We start from the raw sequence: 25,359 nt of genomic DNA, 5'->3' as shown, positions 1-25,359 counted from the left end.
AATACAGACAACATGTCATATTAAGTGAAATGTGTTTTCAAATAATGTAGCTTAAGTACTCTTGAGTTATTATGACTAGAAGGTGATGCAGAGTAGCCATTATTCACCAGTAAACAGATTAGTAATTACCAGTAGATTATCAGGCGAATGACTATAATATGTTTTCCTCAGTATTAGTCTTTCGCCACGGCTGAGTCCTTAATGCGAGGTTAGTGATAAATCCTGGATTAATTATCTGCTCCAACAGTAAATTAGCGATTTGGAAATTGATACGATGGGGAATGTGTTATGCTCTTTGGTTGATGGTCAGGTCAGCCAGGGAGAACCAGGAATGTGTCTCTTTGTCGAGTATACTTCAACAGACGTGGAGACATAGAGATCAAACTTAGGTCTATGGCCATTGTCGAATGCCCATTTCATGTGCTTATATGTACCAAAGCCAACGTCTATTTAAATGGTCATTCCTATATGGAAGCCTTTCAAGTATTTGATGGAAAATGAGGATAATCCCGAAGCATTGTACAACAAAGAAAAGTATTAATTGAATACATAAATGATATTATTTTGTTTAATTAAATTGGATTATTACTCTTAATGTGTATTTGTATCATTACCATTATGTGTAAATAATTGTAATTACTATATTGATTTAAGTTATGTGACGTTATGTCAGAAGATCGTTGTGTCTCGGCAGATCTGTTAATATTATTTCTCTGTTTAGATTATATTGCCAAGTCCGCGTCTGCTAACCCTTTTTGTTGTCTGCCATTTCCTGTTTTACTTTGTTATGTCCTTTCTCATTTCAGGTAGTTCAACTCCTACCTTGTCAGTATGTTCACTGACCTGATTACCTGCCCCGCCTTTATTGTTTGCACCTGTAGAGTCCCTTGTGTGTGTATATATTCTGTGTGTTCCCTGTGCCAAGTGCCAGATCGCTTTTGAACCTTGTGATACTAGTCAGCCAGTTTGTTATCTAAGCTATTGTGAATTTCAGTTCGTTTTTTGTTGTCATTTTTTGGAGTCCTAACTCTGCTTATGTGATTATATTGCCTTTTTTTAATCATCTTTTGTCTGGAGTCGTGCATTTGGGTCCTATCATTTCTTGTGTGCTCCAGTCGTAACAAAGATGTCTTTTGTACTTTATTAGTTATGAGTCTTTTCAGTTGTATGCGGTTATTGTTTTTGTGTCTCTTTCAATGTGGAAAATCATTGCAGACAATGGTAATACAGTGCATGGGACATTTCTACACACTTCTTTCACACATTAGTTCATACATATATTAATACATTCAGCTTCCTGGGAGTGTGTGTGTTAGTGTCGAGTGTGTTGTTGAAGTGGCTGATCATGCTGCTGACATGGATTCACATGGGAGTTCAAGTGTAGAGAGTGCACATGCTAATGCAGAACTACCCACACTTATTCCTCACCCATCTCACCCTATCAGTTTCTCACTTGCATACAACAAACAAATTCACACTGCCCTGCCACTTCCTCCCCGTTCACACACACAGGCACACACACCAACAATGACAAACAAATGTCTTCCCTTTGCCTCACTTCTCTCCCTCATATCCTCCACACTGATGCAATCATGCAGATCTCAGTCGAGGGAAACACACACACTTTGTATTTACAATCTGCTTCGGTTTGATACAGGCAGAGCAATGCACCGCTGCTGTGTATTATAAGGTAGATGCTGCCGCTTCAAACATGCACGCACATATATTCCTCACACCCAGAGAAAAACACACCTAGGAAGATGTGCCTGTCACACACATTTGTTTAACACCCTGATGTGTTCTATTGCACAGGTTTGGAGTTTTGAATGTGTCACGGAGCCAGAAAGAGAGTATTGTTAATCATCGATCGCTTTGCTGCCTCTAATTCTGTGTATCATTTTCCTCTACATAAAAAAGGCGTGATCTCCAAAATGTTTTAATGCCGTTTTCCATCTCAATGCGTTCCCATTTACAACTGCCTGCTTTTATTTCAGACATTCTCAGCTCAGCAGGAACTCGTGATTCTGTTCCATAACCATATAATGTTCATCTCGGCCGAGCACATGTAAAAGGTTAGGTAGGATTTGGCCTGCTTTTGTTCTTGGAGCATGTTCTCTGATATCTCTTTCCTAAGCTTGTCGTGATCCACTAGCGCCATCTAGTGCCGATAACGGAGTATTTCTCCATAACTGAAGTCAGTGGAGTCACAGTTAATGGTATTCTGCACAGGATGGAGAGATGGGTTCACTCATGGAAATGCAGGAGCACGGAGTGAGGCGTTTAGCTTAAGAGCCTCGATTCAAAAGGGAGGCTGATGGTGTCAGAGGCTTAAATCATTGCACTTTGATCACAAAGATGAATGGTGATTAAATGAGTCATCGCTTCACAAAGAAGTATGATGAAAGGCGATATAATAGAGAGGATCTGCGGTGCTTGCGAGAAATAGCAAATGAATGTTTCCACTCCTAAAGCCTGTACCACCGTAACACAAACATCTTCAAGCAGACCGTCCTCTTCTCTCTCTCACCAATAAACACTTGAAAGTATATTTCTGTAAACAGGAGGGCCAACTTGAGTCAGCGTGCTTTGAGTTAGCTGTCATTGGAGAGTGTGGGAGGAAGGGGTAGATCTATCATATGCATCTAGATCGCTCTGAGCTCCATCTGTTGTGTGCTACAGAGACGATGAGTCACTCCACTTGGTACAGCACGGGTCAAAGAAGCACCAAATCCCCCGGTTTCATCCCGATACACTCATACACAAACCGAATGATTAAGAAAGATCTTAATATATGCTCCTGCTGCAAGGTTCCCATGGTGCGTCTGTCGTGCCTCTACAGTTTAGGAAAGCCTATTAGGGCTCAGCTTGTTTGAAAGATTGGTTTTCAGGCCTTCTGATAAATATCCTGAAATGTTAACATTTACAATCAATACACCCTACGGTAATGGTGTGAATGGGCATGCAGTTATAAACCGTCTGACTTGTCTTTTGACACCTCAACACCAATAACGGTACCACTTTACAATAAGACGACCCTTATAAAGGGTTTACGAATAGTAACCAGTAAGGACTCTCTGTACGACTGAAATATGTCTGTGTAGGCAAACCTGGGATCAGCCGATTGGTCATGAATAGATCAAACTCGGTGGCGTCGAGCAGCGCTTGGAACCAACTTGGTATTTATAAAAGTGTACGAAGTGGAAGGAAGAGGATATGGATGTTCTGTTTCTGCATTTTATCTTGTCCTCATTTCCCCTTTGTGATATGTCAGACTCAGATTATGTAATGAGCTTTGTGTTGGTGTGCTCGCATGTGTGTGCATTTTCCTTGTAATGTATTCAATTCAAACCAATACACTTCTAGTCATTATGCTCCCCTTAAAGCAGGTGTGTGTTGTGTGCGAGGGTTGAAGTTGACAGCCGTTTAGATGCTTTGATGATTAAATGTGCGAATTCACCGTGTAGACATTAAGAGAACCAAAGACTGACAGAAGGACAAAGGGGGATGTGATGAAGTGAGTAAAGGAAAGTAATTGGGAGAATGCAAAAGCAGAGAACGTGTCGGGAAATGTGAGATGAAAGCGATAGTTTACTGGGTTTTTTTTAGCAGGGGGAAGCAAACAAGGATGATTATATTACAGTTCTCCTGCATCACACCCACCACACAAGTATTTGCATTGTGAAACATGTGTGATTGTGCTTTTAACTGGATAAGAGTGTGAGTGAATTGAGGAGATGAGACGAAAAGAGACAAAGGAAAGCTACAAATCGCACAAGGAGAAAGATGTGAAGTTCAAAGAAGAAGTATAGGTGCTCGTTTGTTTTCTTTTGTGTGACAGAAAAATACAGAATGAGTATTTGAGAGGAAAACATGTTTATCTAGCAGCAACAACCTGTGGTTCACCTTGGGAAGACAAGTAGTTGGAATGGAAACAGTTATATACAAAAACATCTATTATCCTGCAACGAATTTCGTTAATCCTTTCCTGTTATAAAATGTGTCGTGTTCTTTTTTTAAGTTACGAATGGTGGTCATGTTTGGATTTGTAAAGAACCCAGTGAGTCAAAGTCAGAATCTATAATCCGAGATTGACAGTACAAAAGAATAAGCATATAGGACACAAGCTCGATTTATTTTGCAACCGTTATATCCTTGTATCTGTCATCTTCAAACACATCAATTTAAGGATCACAGGAACAAATCAAGTGTTTGAGCAAGCCTTGCGTAATTGCATCCACCATGGCCACAAGCCTTTATACTAACTATTTATAGTTAATTGTCAAATATAATGCACTGACATGTTATAAAACAAGTGGAGGGCAAACCCACTTAGTGATTTTCATTATGACATCATAGAAGTCATCATCATCGAAATATTTGTTATAAAACCGTTATGTTTTCACTAGGCTTGATGTCTTTAAAACAGTCATATCTAACATAATGTTGCTGATATATTAGCCACACACACCTATGGGTTATACCTGACCAAGTTAAAGTAGTCCTAGAGTGTATTGAATTAAGCGTGTGCATTTTATTGCTTATGAGTTTAACTTTTATTTTCTAAGGTTCAAGGTTAGGTTATTTGTATAGCACATTTTAAGACACCGAGGCAATTCAAAGTGCTTCACATACAGTAGGTATTTAACACATAATAATTTAAAACAAACACAGAAAAAAAAGATAAAATACTGGCTGCAGCTAAAAGTGCAATGATAAGGCATGGTTAAAGGATCTCAGGATAGGCTGCATTAAAAAGAAAGGTTTTTAATGCAAGTTAATCAATGTGCCCTTTCTTCTTTAAAAAATAATAAGATGATATATCTGTTCATAACATAACATGTACATGTGGAGGGAATTTCAGGGTGTGATATTATATGGTGTATATGTAGCCATCAGGTGTCTTTAGCCCAGGCTGCTCATCCATTTCAATATCCCCCCGCGGTCCCAGCTGACACTGAACTAAACCAAAACTAAACTGAACTAATCATTGACAATCTTCTCTGCCCTGAAAGGCATCCAGCTGTCCTAATGTAACTGCCACTTTTAATTTCCATCTGCCGGGAGGTGGCAAGTAAAGATAGAATGATGGGAGCTGATTAGTGGGAAGAGAGCCAGTTTGACAGATTAAAGTCTGGCCGGTCAGGAGTGCAAGGACATTGACATCCTTGGCAACATTCAGAAGAAGCAGTATGTGAATACAAATATGTTGTTTTCCTGCATCCAGACACAATCGCAGGGTTTCTAGATAGCGTTCTTTCTTCCTAGGTGTTTTCGGTTTCTCATTGATTTACTTCTACTTAGAAGGCGAGACACCCCAGGTGAATAGGGTAATTTTTTTAACTTAAAGGTATCGGCTAGACATGTCTCCAGTTAATTACTTACAATAAGGCAATTGTCTTTTGTATTACAAGTTTTCTGAAATAGCATGTTTAAATATGCAAATTACCATTATCTCATTAAATATGCACATATTTGAACACATTTCAGGAATCGAAATCTGAACTTTGGATAAAGCCAGATTCAAAATTATCGTTTCATTTTGTAGTCATATTAGCATCCAAGGCTTTTACAGAAGGGATATTGGATATCTCTTTTTATCACTCCATAAATCAGAAAATACTGTCAACAGCCCTAAAATATGTTTTTAGGTGTACAATGTTGTATAATTCAGGCTATGAATGACATATGAACAAACCCTTCTGTAAAAGCCTTCATAATATTGATAGGAATATAACTGGAAGGTTTGGTGTCTCTACGTGCTACTGAAGTTGAAATTTCGAACTCAGAGTAGGAGAAAAAACTCATTTTGAGAAAACGACCTTTAAAGATTGCAGTGAGGCGCTAGCTAAACCCTCCTGTTCTTTGGATGACAGCTTGCGCCTCGACGCACTCCGTGAAGGTATTTCATGTTCGGGGTAATTTGTTTTTTGTATAATCTTGCTTCGTGCAAGTGACAATTGTTGTTGTCTTCTCTGTGAACGTTTTTTTCGCCGTTCTTTTGCCATTTTGAGATTTCAATTTCCAGCGGAAAGCTAACCAGAAAGTGTTTTAGCACACCACGTGACGCTTCTGAACGAATCACGTTGTCAGAAATTGACACCAGCCAATGAGATTTCGTTTCTTGGTTTAAGACCCCTTTGTACTTTCACGATTGGTTGCTGATACAAAGGAAATGACCATATTTGGATCCCATGAGATTGTGCAGGAGAGACGGAGCTTTCCAACGATATCTCTGTTGACATGGTGCACACAGCGGTCGCGGACCGCGGTACTTTATGTTACGTTAGAATGCTAACTTTTTGTGAATTTAGGAGAAATCTACAGACGCAAATAGACAAACTATAGTAAAATAAACACTTGTGTATTGTGTATGTTTTCCTTCCAAAAGCCTGAAAGAAAACATGTTATAGAATCAAAATAGCACAAAATCTCAAAATTGACCAGTAGGCTACTTGAAAAACGATGTTTTTGCCTGCCGTGTCTCGAAGCCTAATCTTCTTCACAGTGCCTCCACTCAGACATGTTATGCTTGCACACACCAATGCCACCCAGGGGTCGAGATGAACCGGTTTGTATTGTTCACCCTCTGTCTACGTGACCCGCCCCCTCTATCAGACCTCATTTACCTTCACACTCCTCTGATCGGTAAGGGCTTATCAGTCGATTTGTGTGACCCAATCAAAAGGCCTCGATCTGCATGCTTACATCGTCAAGGACGTAAACAACAACCACCGGCATGCAAATAGACTCCCAAATAGCGAGAGGATTACAAATGTGCAATGTTATAACACCTGGAATATTGGTATTCTGTGGGATTTTGGTAAAGATACTCGCAAACGGAAATATATGTTTGGTTTCCAGTCCATTACTATTTTGGAGGCTACCGTGTTATCAAAGGAGACATCTATTCACTACACCTGATTTATGTTTTCTAGGTCGGGAGTTGTTTGTCTTTGTTTGCACTAGTGGTTCATTATGGGTTGTTATGTGCCCCCCCTGCTCCCATTGGTTTGCTGTGATAGTCAATTTACATAAAGAGCCAAGGTGCATCATGGCCTGTATCTGCAGAAACACAAAGGAACCAGTGGTCTGTGTTGCTGATTTATTTTCTGAACAATGAGTATCTTTGTTTTCTTGGCTTTTTTTATGTTGTGTATGTTTTTCTTTAGGGAGTGATGTAGTGTGCCAATATGTGCTCCAATATAGAATCATAAAGATCATCTAACCCAGAGGTTTTAACATGAATTCAACTAATTATAATTGTGTTGTACAAACAAACACAAACTGACACCATCTGTACAATTTTACAGAGTGTAAATATGGTTGACACTAATTATCACCCTTTGTCGAATGAATGTCAGAAAATAGTCAGTCAAAAACCTGAATATCTTCAGTTTTATATGATTTAAAACTGAGAAAACAGGGAAATATCAGAAAATCGGTCATCTTGGCGTTTTTTGAAAATCTTTGAGAATAAACGGCTGTCGTGCAAATTAGAGTGTGTATATTTCAGATGTGTGTGCTATGAGGTATAATCACCAAGGCGTTAATCACTGACAATTGGTATTTTAGCACCACGATTCTTAATCTCTTTTTAATGGCACGTCACCTCCACTCAAGTATACACACACACACACACACACACACACACAACTTGTTTACCTTTCAAAACAATCATTATGGTAATCGATGGAGATAGTATAATACTCTTTGCATGGCTCTCACATGTTTCTGCTTATTTTCTTTAATTATCAAAGTCAGAAATATTGTTTTTGTTAAATTCTTAAATGCAGGAATGTATGTGCTAAACTATTTGTTATTAAAAAGGCTGAGTGAGGGTGTGCATGTGGGTGTCTGAGAAATGCAGTTTGTTTTGGGTATTAAGTGAGGATTTGTATGTTTATCCCAATTTACATAAATACAATGACCTTTATTCGGTCGATTGCTATTTTTACAAAGCTCAAAACACACAAAGGAAACACAGAATCATACATTTGTTTCCTTGGATAAAAAGAAAAGTAAAGTGCAGAAGATCACTTTGAAAGTGTTGTGAAAAGAATATTACATTGTTCTTAGAAGAATTGCCTTGATACCGCACACGTGTCGGTCCCTGAGCTCCTGTTCTCGCCCATGGTTCATAAACTGGAGATGCATTCCATCAAAGGCAGCCCGCACAACAAGCCTATTCCCTAATTGGTGCTTGAGCTTTTAAATTGCCTCTGTTTTCTCACAGCCAAGCAGTCTCCCCAAATGGTAATTGGAAAAATTCCTCCTCTTAAAAAAGAAAAATGGCATCAAAGTGCTGCATTAAGCATCATTCCCTCTCTCCGTGCTCTCAAGCTTCTCGAAAGTTGTTCAACAATATATTATCAGAAATACACAAAACATGTCTCTGAAGTGTTTGGCTTGAAACACTAAACAGATCATTGTAGCACGCCATAAACCCCTCTGTTTCAACCCTGTTCAAAAGTGTCGATTATCTGTGTCTGTACCTTTAAATGCAAATGAGCTGCTGCTGGCCACGCCCCTCTGAGAAGTGATTGATATAATAAAGCACAATGTTGCTCTGGGAGGAGATTCAGATGATAAGGTGGGACGGTGTTACCTTGTTTGGTTAGTGCCTAAAAAACTGTTGTGACATCACAAAGTTGCCTAAATCTGATCAGCTCCTTTTGTAGACAGGTTTTCAAATAGATGGATCCGGAAAAAAAGGGAGAGAATCTTTTCACCTGAAACATGAGCCAGACAAAGGTCTTTGACCCAAACATAGTGTCTCTAACCTCAATACACATCTAAGCATGTTGGTCAAGTATACATTTCAGCTTTCACTGAAATATTCCTTTCTTAGCAAAATCATTTTACTGTAATAAATATTAGGGTGTAAATCAAGTCCCATAAAGTGAGAGGGAAAAAAATCCTGAAGGTCAATAATAGCCCATAAAAGCAATAGTAAATGTTTCATAGTTCATTAGAGGCCTTCCCATTCACCTTCTTTGCTACAGGGAACATTAAACTGTTTGTAGTGTGTAGCTTTGGTTCCTGCTTATGTATCCAAAGAAAAGTGCGGAAGTCTCCACAAGGGACATTTGGGAACACATTAATGCTTTGTTGGTTTGCCATCATTCTAATGAAGGGGAACAATCTCAGTTAAGCTTTATTTTTGATTCTCTGCTCCCTAGTCTCTTGGAACATGGACATCATCGTTGTTGTCATAGTTTTAAACATGATGTTTTAGTTTTGTTTGTTATAGGTTCATTTAGTTTGAGTTGCCTTTATACATTTGCTTACATACATGTCAACTACAAGCGTGATCCTTTGATGTTGAAATTAATGTTGTTGTGTGCAAATGTGTGTGTGGGTATTATGAAAGAAACTTGTTATTGTATTGATTAATACTATCAATGCAAATGTTCAACAACGTTATCAGTATTAACAGGCATTTCAAGCAATCAGCTGACTATACTGTAAAAACAAGCCTTGCAGGCCAAATTTGAGCCTTTGTCGTGGCTCAAAAACAGACATTCATAGGAAGATTAGGTGTAATTTTGGACTAAAGCATCCGCCAATTAATGTCATACCTGATGTGTTTTGTTACACTTAAGTCAGCAACAACATGAGTTGAATAAATCCCCATTTATTTGATCTATGAAGCCATCTTTAGCCAGAAGCAACATAATCTTATTTAAACTTATCCTTCTGTCTATCAGGTAACTCTCCTTCCGAGGAGTCAGAAGAGCGCGAGAAAGAGCCGAGGACGCTGACCTACCCCGCCTACATCGCCAGCCTGCTGGACACAGGAGCAAAGCGCATGGCCGCCGGCGTCCGCATGGACTGCAACAGCCAGGGCCAGTGCCCACGCTCCTGCCACCTCTGCCACATGAGCCCCAGGACGTCCCAGGGGAGGCAGCAGTCTGAGCCCGTCCTGCTGCAGATCACCAAGGCTGCACCCATCTATGAACTGGTGTCCAACAATGAGACCTACCAGGTACTGTGTTCATCCTTAACAATCTGGGGCAGTCTAATGCCTGAACATGTCAGACATAATCCAATATAATAATTGATGTGACATCTTTTATCTTTCTCCTTAACTGAAATATTAAAGGAAGCATTTATTGTCGACTACAACATTACGTGGCATAGTTAAAATCAGAGAGGGTTGCTATATTGAGTTGACAGAGCCTTTTTGTTAGCTGTGAGTATTCATGTATTATTTCTGTGCACATTATTATATGTTAAACACTTTTCATTATATTAAGATATAATCGAAGCAGTTTTGTCTTCGGCCTTTCAGCAACTTTTGTTTGTTCACCTAGATTGAAAACCTTCCCAGAATGTTTCGTCATCTAAACTGCCTTCTTTGTAGCTAATAATTTCAACATTTGGATTTTTTAATTTGTAGCCACAGTAAGTCTACAGGTGTTCTGTGCCTGTCTGGGTGACCCTTCATGGCCAAAACCCCCATGCCTCATTATGGAAGAGGTCACAGAAAGTGAAAGTCCTTTCCTTTTTGAGTATTATGTCTTACTCTGCTGGCAGCATGCAGTGCCATAATCTGCCATACTGTGCTGTGATTTATTTAAGTCCATTGATAGCTTATGTTGTTACAGTTTCTGCTCATCTAGCAGGAAGTGATGTTGATACGGTGCTGTCCACGCTCCTGGGGGGGGCAGGCTTTCATCTGAACCTCAGGGTGTTGATACTGATATCGGAAAGGGCTGTTTGTTGGTTGTGTTACTGCTAGTATAGACACAATGCACCGGCAACATTTTGAATAATGTTTTCTTTCTTATGGCTTTAAAAAGTATTTTAATATTATACAAAGGGGCGTAAATGTATTAGTTTTGCATACAACAATACAAAGACTTTTTCAGGGGGAAATGTGATGCTCCCAAATAAGAAGATTCATTCATGTACAACAGGACGACATTTTAACATACATGTATTTACTTAGAGATTGTTTAGTTACATGTGTTGAAATACTCATATACCCACAAGAAATCCATAATAAATGCTCTGAACATTTTTTACAATTTGATTTGAACTGGGATTCCACTTTTTGTGTCTCTCTTCGTAGTCTCTCCAGGAGGCGATGATGAGCATGCTGTGGTGTTCGGGAAAAGGTGATGTCATCGATGACTGGTGTCGCTGTGATTCCAGCGCATTTGGCCCAGACGGACTCCCCACCTGCGCCCCACTGCCACATCCTTTGTAAGTAACTCTAACATTTCTCAAACACAGACCGTCCATAATTTCACTGGCAGAGCTCTATCTCAAGGTGTCAAGTAATGTGCCATTGTGATCCATGTGTGTACAGACGATCTAATATTACAGCCATGGTGATAATACTGAATGCGGGGGGGGTACGTTGTCTACGTACAGGGGTTCATCGAGTGATAATGTTTCTATGATTTCAGTGTGGCTGATGTATTTATCCTGTCAGCATTGGGAGTGCTAATCAATTAAATGAGCTGCTTTAACCTCTGCATGTTCATTGGAGCTGTCAATGTTAACATGTAAACCCCCACAATTGATTACTTCTTATAATTCACAGTGGCTCTCTGTAAAAGCCACTTTGTCAGATTTCTTTTTTGACTTAATTCGGTAAAAAAAACCTCTGATTTCGCTTACCAGTTTTGCATACGTTTCTTTATTAGAGCTCCACACGTGTATTTATTTTTATTTCCCCCGAAAATACAAGTAATATAAACATGTGATTAATCATGATTATTATTGGGGTTCACCACTAGTGTTATACTTCACTTCACCGCTCTACAGTAAGCCAAGTCAGACGTCAATGAGTGCAATAGCTTTATGTTCTGTTAACTGAAGTGTTTGTGACATTGCAGAATGTGTTTTTATTAGGTTGTGCAAAACACAAGGGAAAATGTTAGCACCTAATTTCTGTGATTAGACCACTTTTGCTTCACTCAGTGGTTCTGCACCTGTCATTCCTGTGCCAGGCTGAAGCTGTCCTACACCTACGAGCCCAGCAGCTCATTGGTCATCATGGAATGGAACCACACTGAGCCACCAATCGGCGTGCGCATCGTTGATTACCTCATTAGCCAGGAGAAGGTGACGGAGACGATGGATCACTCCAAAGTCGAGACAGGTAAGTCTGCATACAACTACCTCCGCATACAACTACGTCCGCATACAATTACGTCCGCATACAACTACGTCCGCATATAACTACATACATTATGGGTTTGGCAGTTGACTACAAACAAGGCACAGTTGAAAAATTGTGAGAAAGGGTAATGTTGCCAGGTAACCATTGATGCCAGTTCGATTAGTGAAAAAGATCAGTCATATATATATAACTATTCGGATGTCTTCACTTATGCGTTTTAGATACAAATCCTGACCATCAGCTTGCAGAAAGTGCAAAAATATGTCTTTTTGTTGTTGTCATCAACTGTCACTGAACCAGCAAGTGGGAGTGTTGATGTTTTGGTTGTGTACCACTTTGAGATGGGTAATGAGTAAGTCGCTTGGCCTCGATTTGTATGGGCAGCTGCTGGCCAGTGTTCATTATTTATTCTGGCTTGAACCATAAACCCGCCAATTTGTCAGCACCATGTGGCCACATACGCCTAATTTGTTTTATCTAGTCAGCCACCTGGAAAAAGGACATATTTTGTCATTCATTGCATCAACCCCCTTATGTTGCTGTTGTCACATGAAACTATTGGAAGTCAGTATCATAAGAGTGAGTGAGCCCTGTGATTTGGGAAACTTCTAGAGAAGTTAGCAATACATTAGCTCAACATTACCAGGGGGCATCTTAAACAAATATATTCAATACAACTTTACATACATGCCCTGTTTTTTATATCTCTTGTTATAGGCCTTATGCAGTTGTAGTTTTGAAGGCCTCCACAAGATGGTGTTCACCAGTAATGATAATAATGGAAAACTGAATAATTTATTTAAAATGTTTTTGATACATTCGTTAGACTGATTTTCTGAAACAGATTTTCACAAAATGAAAAAATAAATGAATGAAAATTATTATTTTTTTCAAATTGGTAAATGACAGTACGGTGTATATATATAAAAATATGTGAGTTTTGTACAGTAATTGACAACATTTGTCAACAAAAAAGTGTAAAAAACCTTGCTTTGTTTCACACAGCATTGGATTTTATTGTTTTCAAAGCTTTTTTTTTTTTTTTTAAGGTTAATAGTGATTTTCTTGCTCATGTTTTAACTAAAAGCAGGAAATCATATATGCAGCCACCGGAGCAGCAGGAGTGTGTAGCTTTGTCATCCATAACGGAGAGCATAGCTTATTAAACTGGACATATACGAGAGGAAGCTGGCAAAACAGGGCCAGTTTATTTGAGCACTAATGACCCAATCCATAATGCAGACTGTTACAGTTCCCTGTGAGCACCAAAGTTTGTTGTAGCTTAATGAGAGAATAAACTGCATTAGTCAGAACACTGAGGATCATTAATCAATGCAGCATATTCAGAAGGGAGAGGAAAGCAGATGAGCATTTTCTTCAATCGTGTTATTATAGAGAGAATGAGCTATAGGTTCAGCAGCTTTACGGGATTTTATACTCTTAGGAGAATAAACTTGCACCATAACGTCTGATTTTTTAAAGTTCCAGCCTCAAACTTATATAAAAAAAACGATATACCTCTCATTTCAATGGAGCTGTGTTTGGAACTCTGTAGATAAGTGTTAGGCTCCTCGTAAAGAGACACAAAACTTGAACCCGCTAAGCAAGAACACTGGGACGGAGACTTAGGTGAAGTGTCAAAAAGACTGGATTCAATAAGTCCACAAAAACCCAGGCAGGGGACAAAGCAAACTCTGAACAGAGTGGGGAGAACGTGGAGCAGGGCTGAGACGGAGGTTGGGCTGGACGTGGCAGGCAGGACGGAATGGAATGTGGAGTTTCTGGAACAGGCACAAAACAGAACAAGATTAGCAAATGAAAAAATCCAACAGGAAGAGTATAGAAAATCTAGTCAGCCGGAACTGGAGTTTACCACTGTGAGTATACGAAGAACTGGCGAAGTCTGATGATTGAACCAGAGTTTTAAGCAGCAGCAGGTGAGTGGTGGTAATCAGTGACGATGAGAAACAGGAGCGGAGGTGAGTTGGCGGAAAACGGAAAGTAGGTCAACCACGCCCAGCCAGGAAGACAGATAGACAGAAAGACAAACAAACAGAAAAAAGGAGAAGGAGATACCGCAATTCCTCACAATAAGGGAATAAGAGCCACTCTCCCTCTCGTCTTGTATTGTAAGCAGTAAAGTATATTTCATATGTCGGGGATGCAAAGGCATGAAACAGTTAAAACCATGATCAGATGGAATTTTAATATTATATAATACGGGCATCTAGTTAAAATATTTTACTGATAAAGTTACCAAATAATTTGTTTAAAGTTGTGCGAGCACCAGGTGCTAACATACAGTACATTCCACAATTGAGATTAGCTAATAAGAAACCATTATATTTCATTTTATATCAAAATATATTATTTAGTTTTATATCAAATATATATTACAACATTTAAATATCGGACGCGATCCAGGTGATGAGCTGAGAAAGTGTTACCTTGGTTGGTTATTGGCTAATGGTTACACAACCCAATAAATCATTGTGACATCACAAAGTGGCCAGAATTAGATTAGCTAATTTTCAGGTTTTTATGTAAATGGGTCAGGACAAAAAGAGAGATAATCTTTATAAACTTTCCGGGGCACATATTTATTTATAAGTAGCATGAAAAAGTAGATTTTGTATAATAGGTGACCTTTAAACACAAAAGAAAGTAGAAGCACTTCATCATCTTCAAACAAGTCTCTTCAGGTCAGGGCCTCATGACAAACCGACAGGCTCTTAGTGCTTTAGTAGTATTTTCATTTGTCCAAAGTGATATACATTTACTGTTTTTTGGCGGGCTTTTGAGGTCCTTCCAGATTTGAGGCCCAGTGACAGATACCCACTTTGGATGGTTTAATGTCGGCTTATGTTCAAGAAAGAAATGGAACCATTCATCAGCGGAACTATAGTGACTTGTACCTAAATGCAGAGAAACATTTCGGCGAGTCACAATGAAATATCGCTTTAATGGCAAACCTGACCTTTCAGCTTCTGTATTGGAATCTGGAACATAATTTCTTCCTGTGCCCTTTGAACAAATCATCTCTGTCAGCTCGCCCTAACCACTGTGCTCCATCTTCCAACAAAACAAATGTTTGTCCCATCCCCTAATCTGTGCTGTCGGAGCGATAAACAGAGAAAATGAAATCAGTGGAGGCTCTTGGGTCCGGCCTGACTTTCTGTGGTGGAGGGAGCATGTTAGCGCTGCAGTGCCTTGATATCATGTTTACAACGTTTTTAAAAAGAGGTCTTATCATAAAACCGAATAAAAAGTACTGTGGTTCTACATCAAAGTGTACAGCTTTTGGAAAGAGTTAATCATGATCAGACAAAGGGAAACAACATCTTTTCTTTGTGAAACAGCAACTGCAATGTCAAGTAAATATGAAGTCATTACTTCTAAAATAACCATCTGATGTCTCTCTGTTAGTTAGTGGTTGATATAGCAGATACAGTGAGGCATATTCCAATCAGATAAACAGTCTTACAGCAAAAGGTCTTGTATCTATCAAGATGCTGTAATTCTCATGGAAGTTATGGCAGTGTTTTCATGGAAATCTGCATTGGTACTGGGCAACAAACGAGGGAAATGGGGCACAGGAATATTCCACTTACCGGTTTGTTTCTGTTGTGCTGATCTTTTCCAGTTTACCGGTTCCGTTGCACAATAAGATGTGCATTTCCACGGTGTCAATCATCATCCTCATTAAACTAATGGCGGTTACTTTCTTGCACAACGTCCTAATATCCCCTCAGCTCCACAAGGATCATTTTTGAAAATTGTCCGGACAGTTCTTTAGCTAATCACTAGCCCTAAAGGTTGGCACAGTTATTACGTCCCATACTCAGTGGAAAACAGACCCCATTCACTTCATTAATTGCTTCAAAACAAACTCTCTGACACACCATTTGTACCGGGGAGATGTAATTAATCACCGCAGAGTTGAAGCAGAGGACGAATGTATCAGTCTATACTTGTTTGTTGCCTTCAGCCCCATTTTGTACGTTCTCCTCTTAGGGAAATACAATAGCTGAGTAAACAACTACTTTAGTTTAGCTAATTGAGCAGTTTTGGGGTGTGAATATGCCTTTTTATATATAATATGCTCTTCATGTCTGTATTTGTTATGCCATATCTTTTGACATAAAGCCAGCAAGTATGTAAATACCAGTGTAGTATTTTGTTTGCAGAAACCAAATATAATATTCGTAACTGTGTTTTTTTATGAGTATGTAATCAAATGAAACTATGAATGGGGAGCAGGTATTTCATGAGTTACACTACTGTTTATTGCACTACCATGTCTACGGTAGCTCAAAGGACAAACAAAACTCTGGCTCTATGGCGCCTGTCAAGCCTAAAGATATACGTGTTTCTATCTTATAAAACAGTGTTGGTCACAGTCACTCCTATTAGTTTATAATACTGGGCTATGCCTGGAGTATTGTGAGATGCAGTACGTGAGAGATTAGAATCTGGTCCAATGAATACTAAAGTCCTGTACCTTCCTGCTGCAGCACATTGATGCTGGCAATGAATGGAGTCCACCCAGTGTTGCAAAATACCTCCACATCAGATCAGGGCTCTCAAAGTGCAGGGCAGCTGTTTTGACTTTGGGGTCATTCGGGGATATGTGTTGGTGTGCTGTTGGTTGCACTACGTGAGAATCCAATGTTCCAAGTTCACTTTGGAAGGAGTTGAAGTACATCAAAGCTACTCTTATGGGAAAAAAACGTTTTATATGAGGTTCTTCTCGGTCAACAAATGTCTTCAAACATCAATACTCATTATGTTCTTACTAAAAGAGTTTTTGATATGCCACAAAATAGAATATGTGAAAAACATATGTTGCTTTACAGTTACAAATATCTTCATAGATATAACTTTCCATGCCTGCTTGGCCTTCCAGACAGGTCAACCGGGGATACTGCATACTGTGCACTGCAGCTGAAGGTTGATAATGGGTTCAAAATGTTTCTAAATTAGCATTAGTTTGGTTCTGGGCATATAATGTACAAGTAATTATTTCACATCAAAGAAACATTCATTTTCAAGTATTTGGACTGCTTATGTTGTAAATGTATTATATATTTACTTAACGCACAACATCTATTGCACGTCTGCCCGTCCTGGGAGAGGTATCCCTCCTCTGTTGCTCTCCCAGAGGTTTCTTCAATTTTTCCATGAACTGTTGGGTTCTTTTGAGAGTGTTTCCTTGTCCCATGCGAGGGTCCAAGGACAGAGGGTGTCGTATCGTATTCATATTCTGTACAAACTGTAAAGTCCACTGAGACAAATGTAAAATGTGTGATATTGGGCTATATAAATCAGCTTGATTGATTGATTGATTGATTGATTGATTGATTGATTGATTGAAGAGATTGAATAGACCTGTTTTGTTCAGATGGAATCATGGCAGATGAGAGCCACAAGACTCAATTTAACTTGCAGACTGCAAAACCAAAACAATAAGATAAAAGCCACTTAACTCTCAGTCCAGCTAAGGAATTGTATACATTTGTCACTATATTTAAGTCTTGATAAAGACTTAAATATAAATATTGTTACACTATTGCAAATTCCACTTAAAGGTGGGGTAGGTAAGTTTCAGAAACCGGCTCGAGATACACTTTTTGTTATATTCCATGGAATGCTTTTAACATCCCGATAGCAATGAATATCTTAAATGCTTTGACAAAAAATCCATAACAAAATGTCATCTGTGGAAGCCGTAGTACTGTAAAAAGTACAACCAGATTGGATGGCCTACCTGCCTGTCAGCCTTCCATCGGGGCACAAACTTATCTCGTGCCCTCATTGGTCATGTGCGCGTTCGTGTGTGTTGGAGGAGGGGCTCTATAAGGAAGTGGCAGATTTTCTCCGGTTGTGTATTTTCAAATTCTAGCGATCTCGAGCCAGTTTCTCAAACCTACCTACCCCACCTTTAACTGTTGCATCCTGGATTGAATTTGGTTCTAGTAGCCGTAGTATCTCTCTTTCTCCCATGGTCTCCCACTTCACCCTTAATCTTTCCAAGGAAGGCAAAAACAGCTAGTTTATAAAAAAAAATAAAAATGGTACACTTCCATCTCAATCACTGGCACTTGGCTCGATAATAAATCAGTCCAAAAGTAAAGTTAGAGGTTGAAGGTGAAGATCTTGTTAATGTCGGAAAGTGTATATGCTGGCAGCAGTGCGTACTAAACTTAAGAAATGATGTATTCCCTTTTTGTCCAGCGCTTAAAGTGAATGATAAATATACAGTTTGGCCTAAATCACAAAGTTTAGCTGTAGAAGAAAACAAGTTTCCTCATTTAGGCGGAGGATGATGATGACACAGATGTGACCCCTCTGCATGCAAATAAAGGATTGCTGATGGATTACAAATCATGTTCAACCACTGTGAGAGATGCATTTATATCCAAACAAACACAACTTTTCCTTCAGAGCTACGAGAAGGGCATCCAGAGAAAGTTATGGCTTGCAGATATACTTGAACCACCTCCTTTACATGCGCCAGACACCAAGAAGATAACACATAGGTCAGAGGATAACACAGTTTACTAAGATCACATTCCACAATTTCTGGCTGTTGAAACTTTGAACAGCTCCCCCTCGGAGCCTTATGGACTCTCCGATGTGTGAAATTGTCTGGCAGAGCTCTAATTACACTGAGTAAAAGTTATCCAGAGCTGCATTAAAGGAAAATAGAAAAACACACATATTGTAGGACTGGAGCTTCCTACGTATGCAGATGATTGATTACTTTGGCGACTACACCCCGATGTGAACACACAGGCGAAAGGTGGCCAGGCTTGGATGCTGTGTTGAGTTACAAAAAAGGGAGGGAAGGAGAGAAAAAGACAACCAAGGAGAGAAGAGGAGGGAGGATTTGTCACTATAGAGAAGTAAACAGAAAGACAGGAGCGAGGTCAGAAAATATGGAAAGATCTTAAAACCCAGCTGTATGACGTGGTTTTGAATTCAGCTGTCAGTCTTCTGTCATCTCGGAATATCAGGCTGAGCTGATGTATAATCCTTCACAGATCTCCCCCTGGCTGCCTCTATTCCCCTCGCTTTGCTTTTCCTTCACCATTCCCTCATCTTTGCTCTCATCGCCTCCTCTTTCTTGCCTTTCTCCTCCTCAAATTCTTATATCCTTACTTTGTTAATCCTTTTCTGACCACCTCTTTCTCATTCCTTCTCTACTTCATCCAGCTGGCGCCTTTTTAAATGTCCTCTTTATTTCATTTTCTTTCCCCAATTCGTCTTGTTTCCTTTCATCAAATATTTTATTTAGTTCCAAAAGGCATTTAAACAAGGGTCAAACTGTATTTGTGTGATGAAAAATCATCACCATAGAGTATTTACAAGGGAAGTCTATCAGAACACATGGACGTGTTTTCACTGTGCTTTATTGTGGAAATATATCAGCACGCAAGAGATTTTGATCAATACATGTCTCGTCTGATAGTGCGCCTGAGGATTCTAATGGTGTATAAGTTACTGCCTTCAACCATCCTAAACTTTACGATAATCTGTTATGTGTTGGGGAAATATTTTCCAAGGCCCATAACTTTGAGTCAGTTCATACCGTCCTGACTGAGCACACGCACCTGTAGCCTTGGCTGCTGTGCTCTCGGTGTTCTGTCTCCCTGTTCCTGCCTGTCGGCGTCAGCTGATAGAGGTGTTATGATTCTGTCTTGTTATGCAGCATGTTGATGATTCTTTCTGAACTAGCTAAATACACCGGTCTGGGGTAGAGTTCTTCAGAATTGACGTGGCAACTCTACCGTGAAGTCAGAACCTCTGACTCTTTGACTTGTTTTGTGAATCCTCTGGCCGAAGCTCCAAATAAACCCATCAGTGTTTGACATCAAAGCTCCAGCTCTCCCTGTGTCTCCTTTGAGTCTGTGACTCCTCCTGCATTGCTACACAGAAGGTTCCCCCACACTATGGTAAAGTGGTTTGTCATTGTTTAAAATCATCTTTAAAAGTTGATGTTGAACTTATTCCTTTAAAACAAAGACATCAAAAATAGGACAACTTTCTAAAATACAGTCCAAAGGTGTGATTGCGGAGATTGTTGTTGTACTACACCCAGAGTTGTAATCATTATAATGTTTTTTTCCCCCCGTATATTTTTCCTCTTACTGCTGTGTATCTCTCCACCTCCCACACAGGCTGATGTTTGTGGTGAGTAGTAGGCAAAGCTAAATTGATGTATAAGAGTATTACATAAAAGTAGAATGTCTTCATCAATTGTTCACACTAACCCTTAATAAATTATTTGTTTTCACACTTGTGCTCTTGGAAACAGCTGGATGCTTCTTTAATATCTGAAGTATTATTTCTTCCCAGAAGTGTATCCCCAAACTGCTTGCATTATGAATTCCATAAAGACAGTAGCAACCATTTACGGGAAAACATCTGAACGGACACTACTGATCATCTGTGAAAGAAACAACAAAAAATATATGCCCTTTACTTTCTCCGAAGGCTTCATCAGAAACACATGTCGTAATATCCCTGTGATTTCTACCAAACCTCCCTAAAGCTGTGTTGTTTATACTCAGATCATAAACTTTTTGACGGCATCACGGTTGCATTTGTGTATTTGTAATCTCACTCGTGGTTATGTAATGTTAGATAAATCCACATCATACAGCTGATGATTATAGCATCTAGGAATCGTCTAGATCTGGAGTTGACAACAGATTGTTTGTGCAGTAATCTCTTCCTTAACAAGCTGCAGGCACACAAGGTGAGATCATAGTGTAAGTGCACAAAGACACACACGCATATGCACGGTCCCCAGCAGATGTGTGGAAGCCTCATGAATAGGAAGTCTGCTTAAAGTCCAGTCTCGCTGTGAAAACAAACATCCCCTGAGCTGTGAGCAATCCGATGATGTAACAGCTTTGATCACCCAGTGAGGGCAAGGTTTGCTCAAGGGTCAGTGGAACACGGATTCCAATCAATAAACACATTACTCACCTATCTACATCACACATACAGACACTGGGACTGTTTCTCACCCCCAAACCTAAACCAGCCTCCTCTAAGCACCAGTCGCTTCCTCTAAGACTGATTCACCCTTACCACCTGCTTCCTCTTGACTGCGTTGAGCATGGCACTTCATATTGAGCAATCAAAAGGTGTTTTTTCAATTATTGTATAGTCTGGTAGTGTAATTGCCATACATAGAGTTTCTAAACCCTGCTAGTTTCGCTGCTTTTCTGAGTCTGGTATGTGGAGGAAGCAGCAGCTCAAGTGGCCCTATAACTAGCCACATTGTAGCTTAGACTCAGGAATCCAGAGGCATTCTCATGCTAGACGAGATATCGCACTTTAAGCATGCCCCTGGGTGCCGTTCTACTCAGATGCCCTCAAAAATACTTCCACAGGAAGTCGGCATCATGCATTCAAAGTAGAAGTCTGGACCACCTCAGCTGGCTTTTTTCATTGCGTGGAGAGATTCTTCTCTAGCTCTCTCTAAAATATGTACTCCTTACCTCGTCTCTAAGGGGGGCAACACCGGGGGAAAAACATACCTGTATATCTATATACCTATATCTGGGGCAATACCTGTATAGCAATATAATGCCAGGATCATCCCCATCAATAAAATCAATACCCCAAGATTGGAAAACTTTTCCAATGGAACAGCAAATCACGTTCGACCCAGAGGTGGCAGTCAAACACAGAATACCATGAACTTGAACACGGATGTGCTGACCCACCCAAATACAGAAATGTCCTGAGCCAACCCTGCATTTCAGGGAAGGTTCTTAGAACCCTTACTGCACATTGAGGTTTATCAAGTCTGGCAGCTTCCCCAATAATCTGATCCAATTTACTACAGGTGGTCAACCGTTGACAGCCCTGCATTTCTCTTCACTTGAGTGTCCAAGACACACGCTTCAGATCTGATGTTTTGACTGCAAAGTTCGTCATCGATCTTTGGCTTGATACTCTGCTGCCACGTAAACGTTTGAAGTAACATTACCTCACAATTGTACATGGTGTTAGTTAGTCCATCATTAGTGCCTTTTGATAACAAAATACCACTTTATTAATCCCAGGTTTCTCTATCGTTGCCAACCCTATGAAGGGTCTCCCTGTGAAGTCTCAAGTTGGAGCCCCCTCGAGGACCCTACCCAGGGCGTTCAGGAACACAGAGTTATTTGAACTCCTGGCAAAACATGAACAAATGGGAGTCAGAGAGCTTTTATCTCTGCAACAATCAATGCTGGGAACCCTCTCATACACTAGGGCAGGGGTGATTCCCAGTCGATTGCGAGATGTGTCTAAAAATAGAACAACAATATTCTGTTTTATCGTTAATGTCCTATAACATAATCTTCCTGTGCCAGAATAATGCACTTGAACGCATCAATGCTTTGTGATTGGCCGGCGTGACCCCATGTGTCGGGGTGTGGCTTTATGGCAGAAGCAAAAAAGCCCAAAATATCTAATTTTCACTCCGAGTGGGAGGATGATTATTTTTGTATCTATTCCAATTCAAAGTCCATCTGTCTCATCTGCAATGCGAGCGTGGCTTTATCGAAGAAGGGTAATTTAGGAGCGGCATTTCAAAACAGTGCACAAACGCTACGAGAAGGAATTCCCTCCTAATTCTGCCCTACGCTCCCAAAAGGGGAGGGGCCTGAAAGGACAGCTAAATGCACAGCAGTCCATTTTCACCAGGCCCAACAACAAGAGTAAGGCTGCTACCATAGCATCTTATCGTGGCAGTCACGTTCTTGCGAAACACATGAAGTCTTTCAAAGATGACGAAGTTGTGAAAGAAGCATTCCTGGAGGCTGCGACGCGCTTTTTGGGGACAGTAAAAATAACCGTAGCATTTCATCAGGTTTTTGATATAATAAAAACTCAAGTTAGATACCGTTATTAATCAGCTGTAAGTTTTAGTTTGTTTGAACTTATTCATTATAGTTATTGTACAAAATGGTATAAGAATGCAAACTTAAATTGATTATAGTCTATTATCAATTCAGGTTAAGAAACTAGTGTTGCTTGCATCCTATTTTAAAAGCATTTATTTTTATACTCTACTAAAATGCAACAAAATAAGGGTTTGATTCTATTAATTTTATCTTTTTTATTGCACTTTGGCAGCAGATTCCTGAGTAGCTTCAGATCTGAGTTGTCTTATTAGTAAGCCTCATTTATACTTTTGTAGCAACACTATTTTTATATCATGGCAAAGAAAGGGTTCCGTGTCTTTTATTTTTTTCCTGTGTCATACGTGGCAGCACTGTTCAATGTTTCTTGAAAACATTACCCACTATAGTATGTGACGTGTGAATAAACTCCAACTCTGTATCAACAACACTGTTGTGTATCTTCAGTTAAATAATTGTATGTGTGTAGATTAGAAAGAGGAAAGATAAAGGATCTGCAGTATTTTATGAAGTATTCATCGTACAAAGGTCAGTTTTATACAAGTAGAAGTGTGTATTTACCTGGCAGTAGGCTGTCAGTAATGGCTACGCCTCTCTATTTGGACTGGTAGGTCTCGGCAGACTGGCAACTTTAAAAGTAGCTCTCGGTTCAAAAAAGGTTGGGCACCCCTGCACTAGGGCAAAAGGGTATCTGTACAGAGCTTTCATTCTCTGTACAGATACAAGTTCTTATGATGTAGTTTAGGTCCAGAACCAGTGCTGTGTATGCAGGTGTACACACCAGTATGAAGTCAGAACCGAACATGCACCCAAAAAAAGAGATTATTTGTCTCTCGTTGTTCCTCTTCCTTTTTTGTCTTCCTTGATGTCATCTTTTGAGATGGATCACAACTCTTTATTTGCTAAACCATAGATTAAAAGGCATATAAGGGGATTTGTTAACTTTTTTTTAAATAATAAGATAAGATAAAATAAGATGGTACTTTATTGATCCCAATTTAGGAAAAAAAATGTTGCAGCAGCATAAAAGACGAGGCATTTTACAATAAAACAAAACTAGAAATAAACAAGAAAAGAAAATAGAAAATATACATGTTGAATTTAACAAGATATTATATATACAAATATATATATATACATAAATATATGACATATGGAATATTAATATTAAATATTGAACAGATTATATATTTGTAAAATGTACAACGTGGTGTTATTCCAAGAGAAACTATGGAGCAGAGAGTTCTCTTCCAGCCAGAGATGATTTATTGTACAGAGTTATGGCAGTGGGCAGGAATGTGTTCCTGTATGGGTCCTTGTGACAGCGGAGCTGCAGCAGTCTGTTGGAGAAGGAGCTCCGTTGACTGTCCAGCTGCAGGTGGAGAGGATGGGTGGGGTTATCCATCATGGACAACAGCCTGTTCAGTGTCCTCCTCTCCACCACAGCTTCAAAGGGGTCCAGCTTGATGCCGATGACAGACCCAGCTTTCCTGATCAGTTTATTGATCCTGCTGGTGTCACCGGCTCTGATGCTGCCCCCCCCCAGCAGACCGGAGCAAAGAAGAGTGCACTGGCCACAACAGACTGGTAGAAGATCTCCAGCATCTTGCTGCACACGTGGAAGGATCTCAGCTTCCTCAGAAAATAGAGTCTGCTCATCCCCTTCTTGTACACAGTGTCAGTGTTGATCCTCCTGTTCAGCCCATTGTCTAAGTTCACTCCCAGGTACTTGTAGTCCTCCACAGCAGCCACATCCTCTCCTAGAATGCACAGGGGCTGAGGACGTCCTCTTCCTCCTGAAATCAATGACCATCTCTCTGGTCTTGGCCACATTCAGAAGTAGATGATTTCCTCCAGATCAGAGGCAAGGTGAGCAGAGGGGGGGGGGGGGGTCAGGTGAGCAGAGGGGGGATGCTGAAGCCAGGCTGAGTGGTAGGTGTGAGGTGGAGGAGACAGCAGCAGGCGGAGAGCTAAACCTATTGAAGAAGGTGTTGAGCTCGTTGGCCCTCTCCAGGGTGCCCACAGTCAGACCCCACGTCACACAAGGACGATAACACAAACGGACTGCAATCGTTATCAAAAAAGTATTCTGTCCACACGCAACAGGCATCAGAAACGTGTCCGTTCACACGAGACTGCTCGAAAGCGCAGGAGACACTGTAGTACATATGCCAGGCCTGTAAGTGGCGCAGTACTCCTACCACAAAAGCAGCGAAGAAGACTTCCCGCGCATGGTTGCCATGGTTGCCCTTCTGTTTATTCTCCGCTGTGGACGCTCTGTCTCTTTTTCTCCCTCCCCGA

At 40.1% G+C, this 25,359-nt stretch overlaps 1 protein-coding gene across 10 annotated transcripts in view; it reads left to right on the top strand.

The window, feature by feature from the left end:
• astn1 (astrotactin 1) overlaps positions 1-25,359 on the top strand; it is a 493,901-nt gene that overhangs the window by 403,956 nt on the left and 64,586 nt on the right. For all 10 annotated transcript variants that reach the window (XM_034105004.2, XM_034105002.2, XM_034104998.2 and 7 more), the window contains 3 exons: positions 9,708-9,985; positions 11,075-11,208; positions 11,961-12,112. In XM_034105004.2, the coding sequence (XP_033960895.1) occupies positions 9,708-9,985; positions 11,075-11,208; positions 11,961-12,112 (564 nt within the window). The remainder of the gene's footprint in view (positions 1-9,707; positions 9,986-11,074; positions 11,209-11,960; positions 12,113-25,359) is intronic.

The sequence above is a fragment of the Pseudochaenichthys georgianus genome, chromosome 17, assembly GCF_902827115.2.
Source record: "Pseudochaenichthys georgianus chromosome 17, fPseGeo1.2, whole genome shotgun sequence".
In the NCBI taxonomy this organism is placed as follows: domain Eukaryota; kingdom Metazoa; phylum Chordata; class Actinopteri; order Perciformes; family Channichthyidae; genus Pseudochaenichthys; species Pseudochaenichthys georgianus.
The sequence above is the reverse complement of the archived record's forward strand: the minus strand, read 5'-3'. Positions and strand labels throughout refer to the sequence as shown.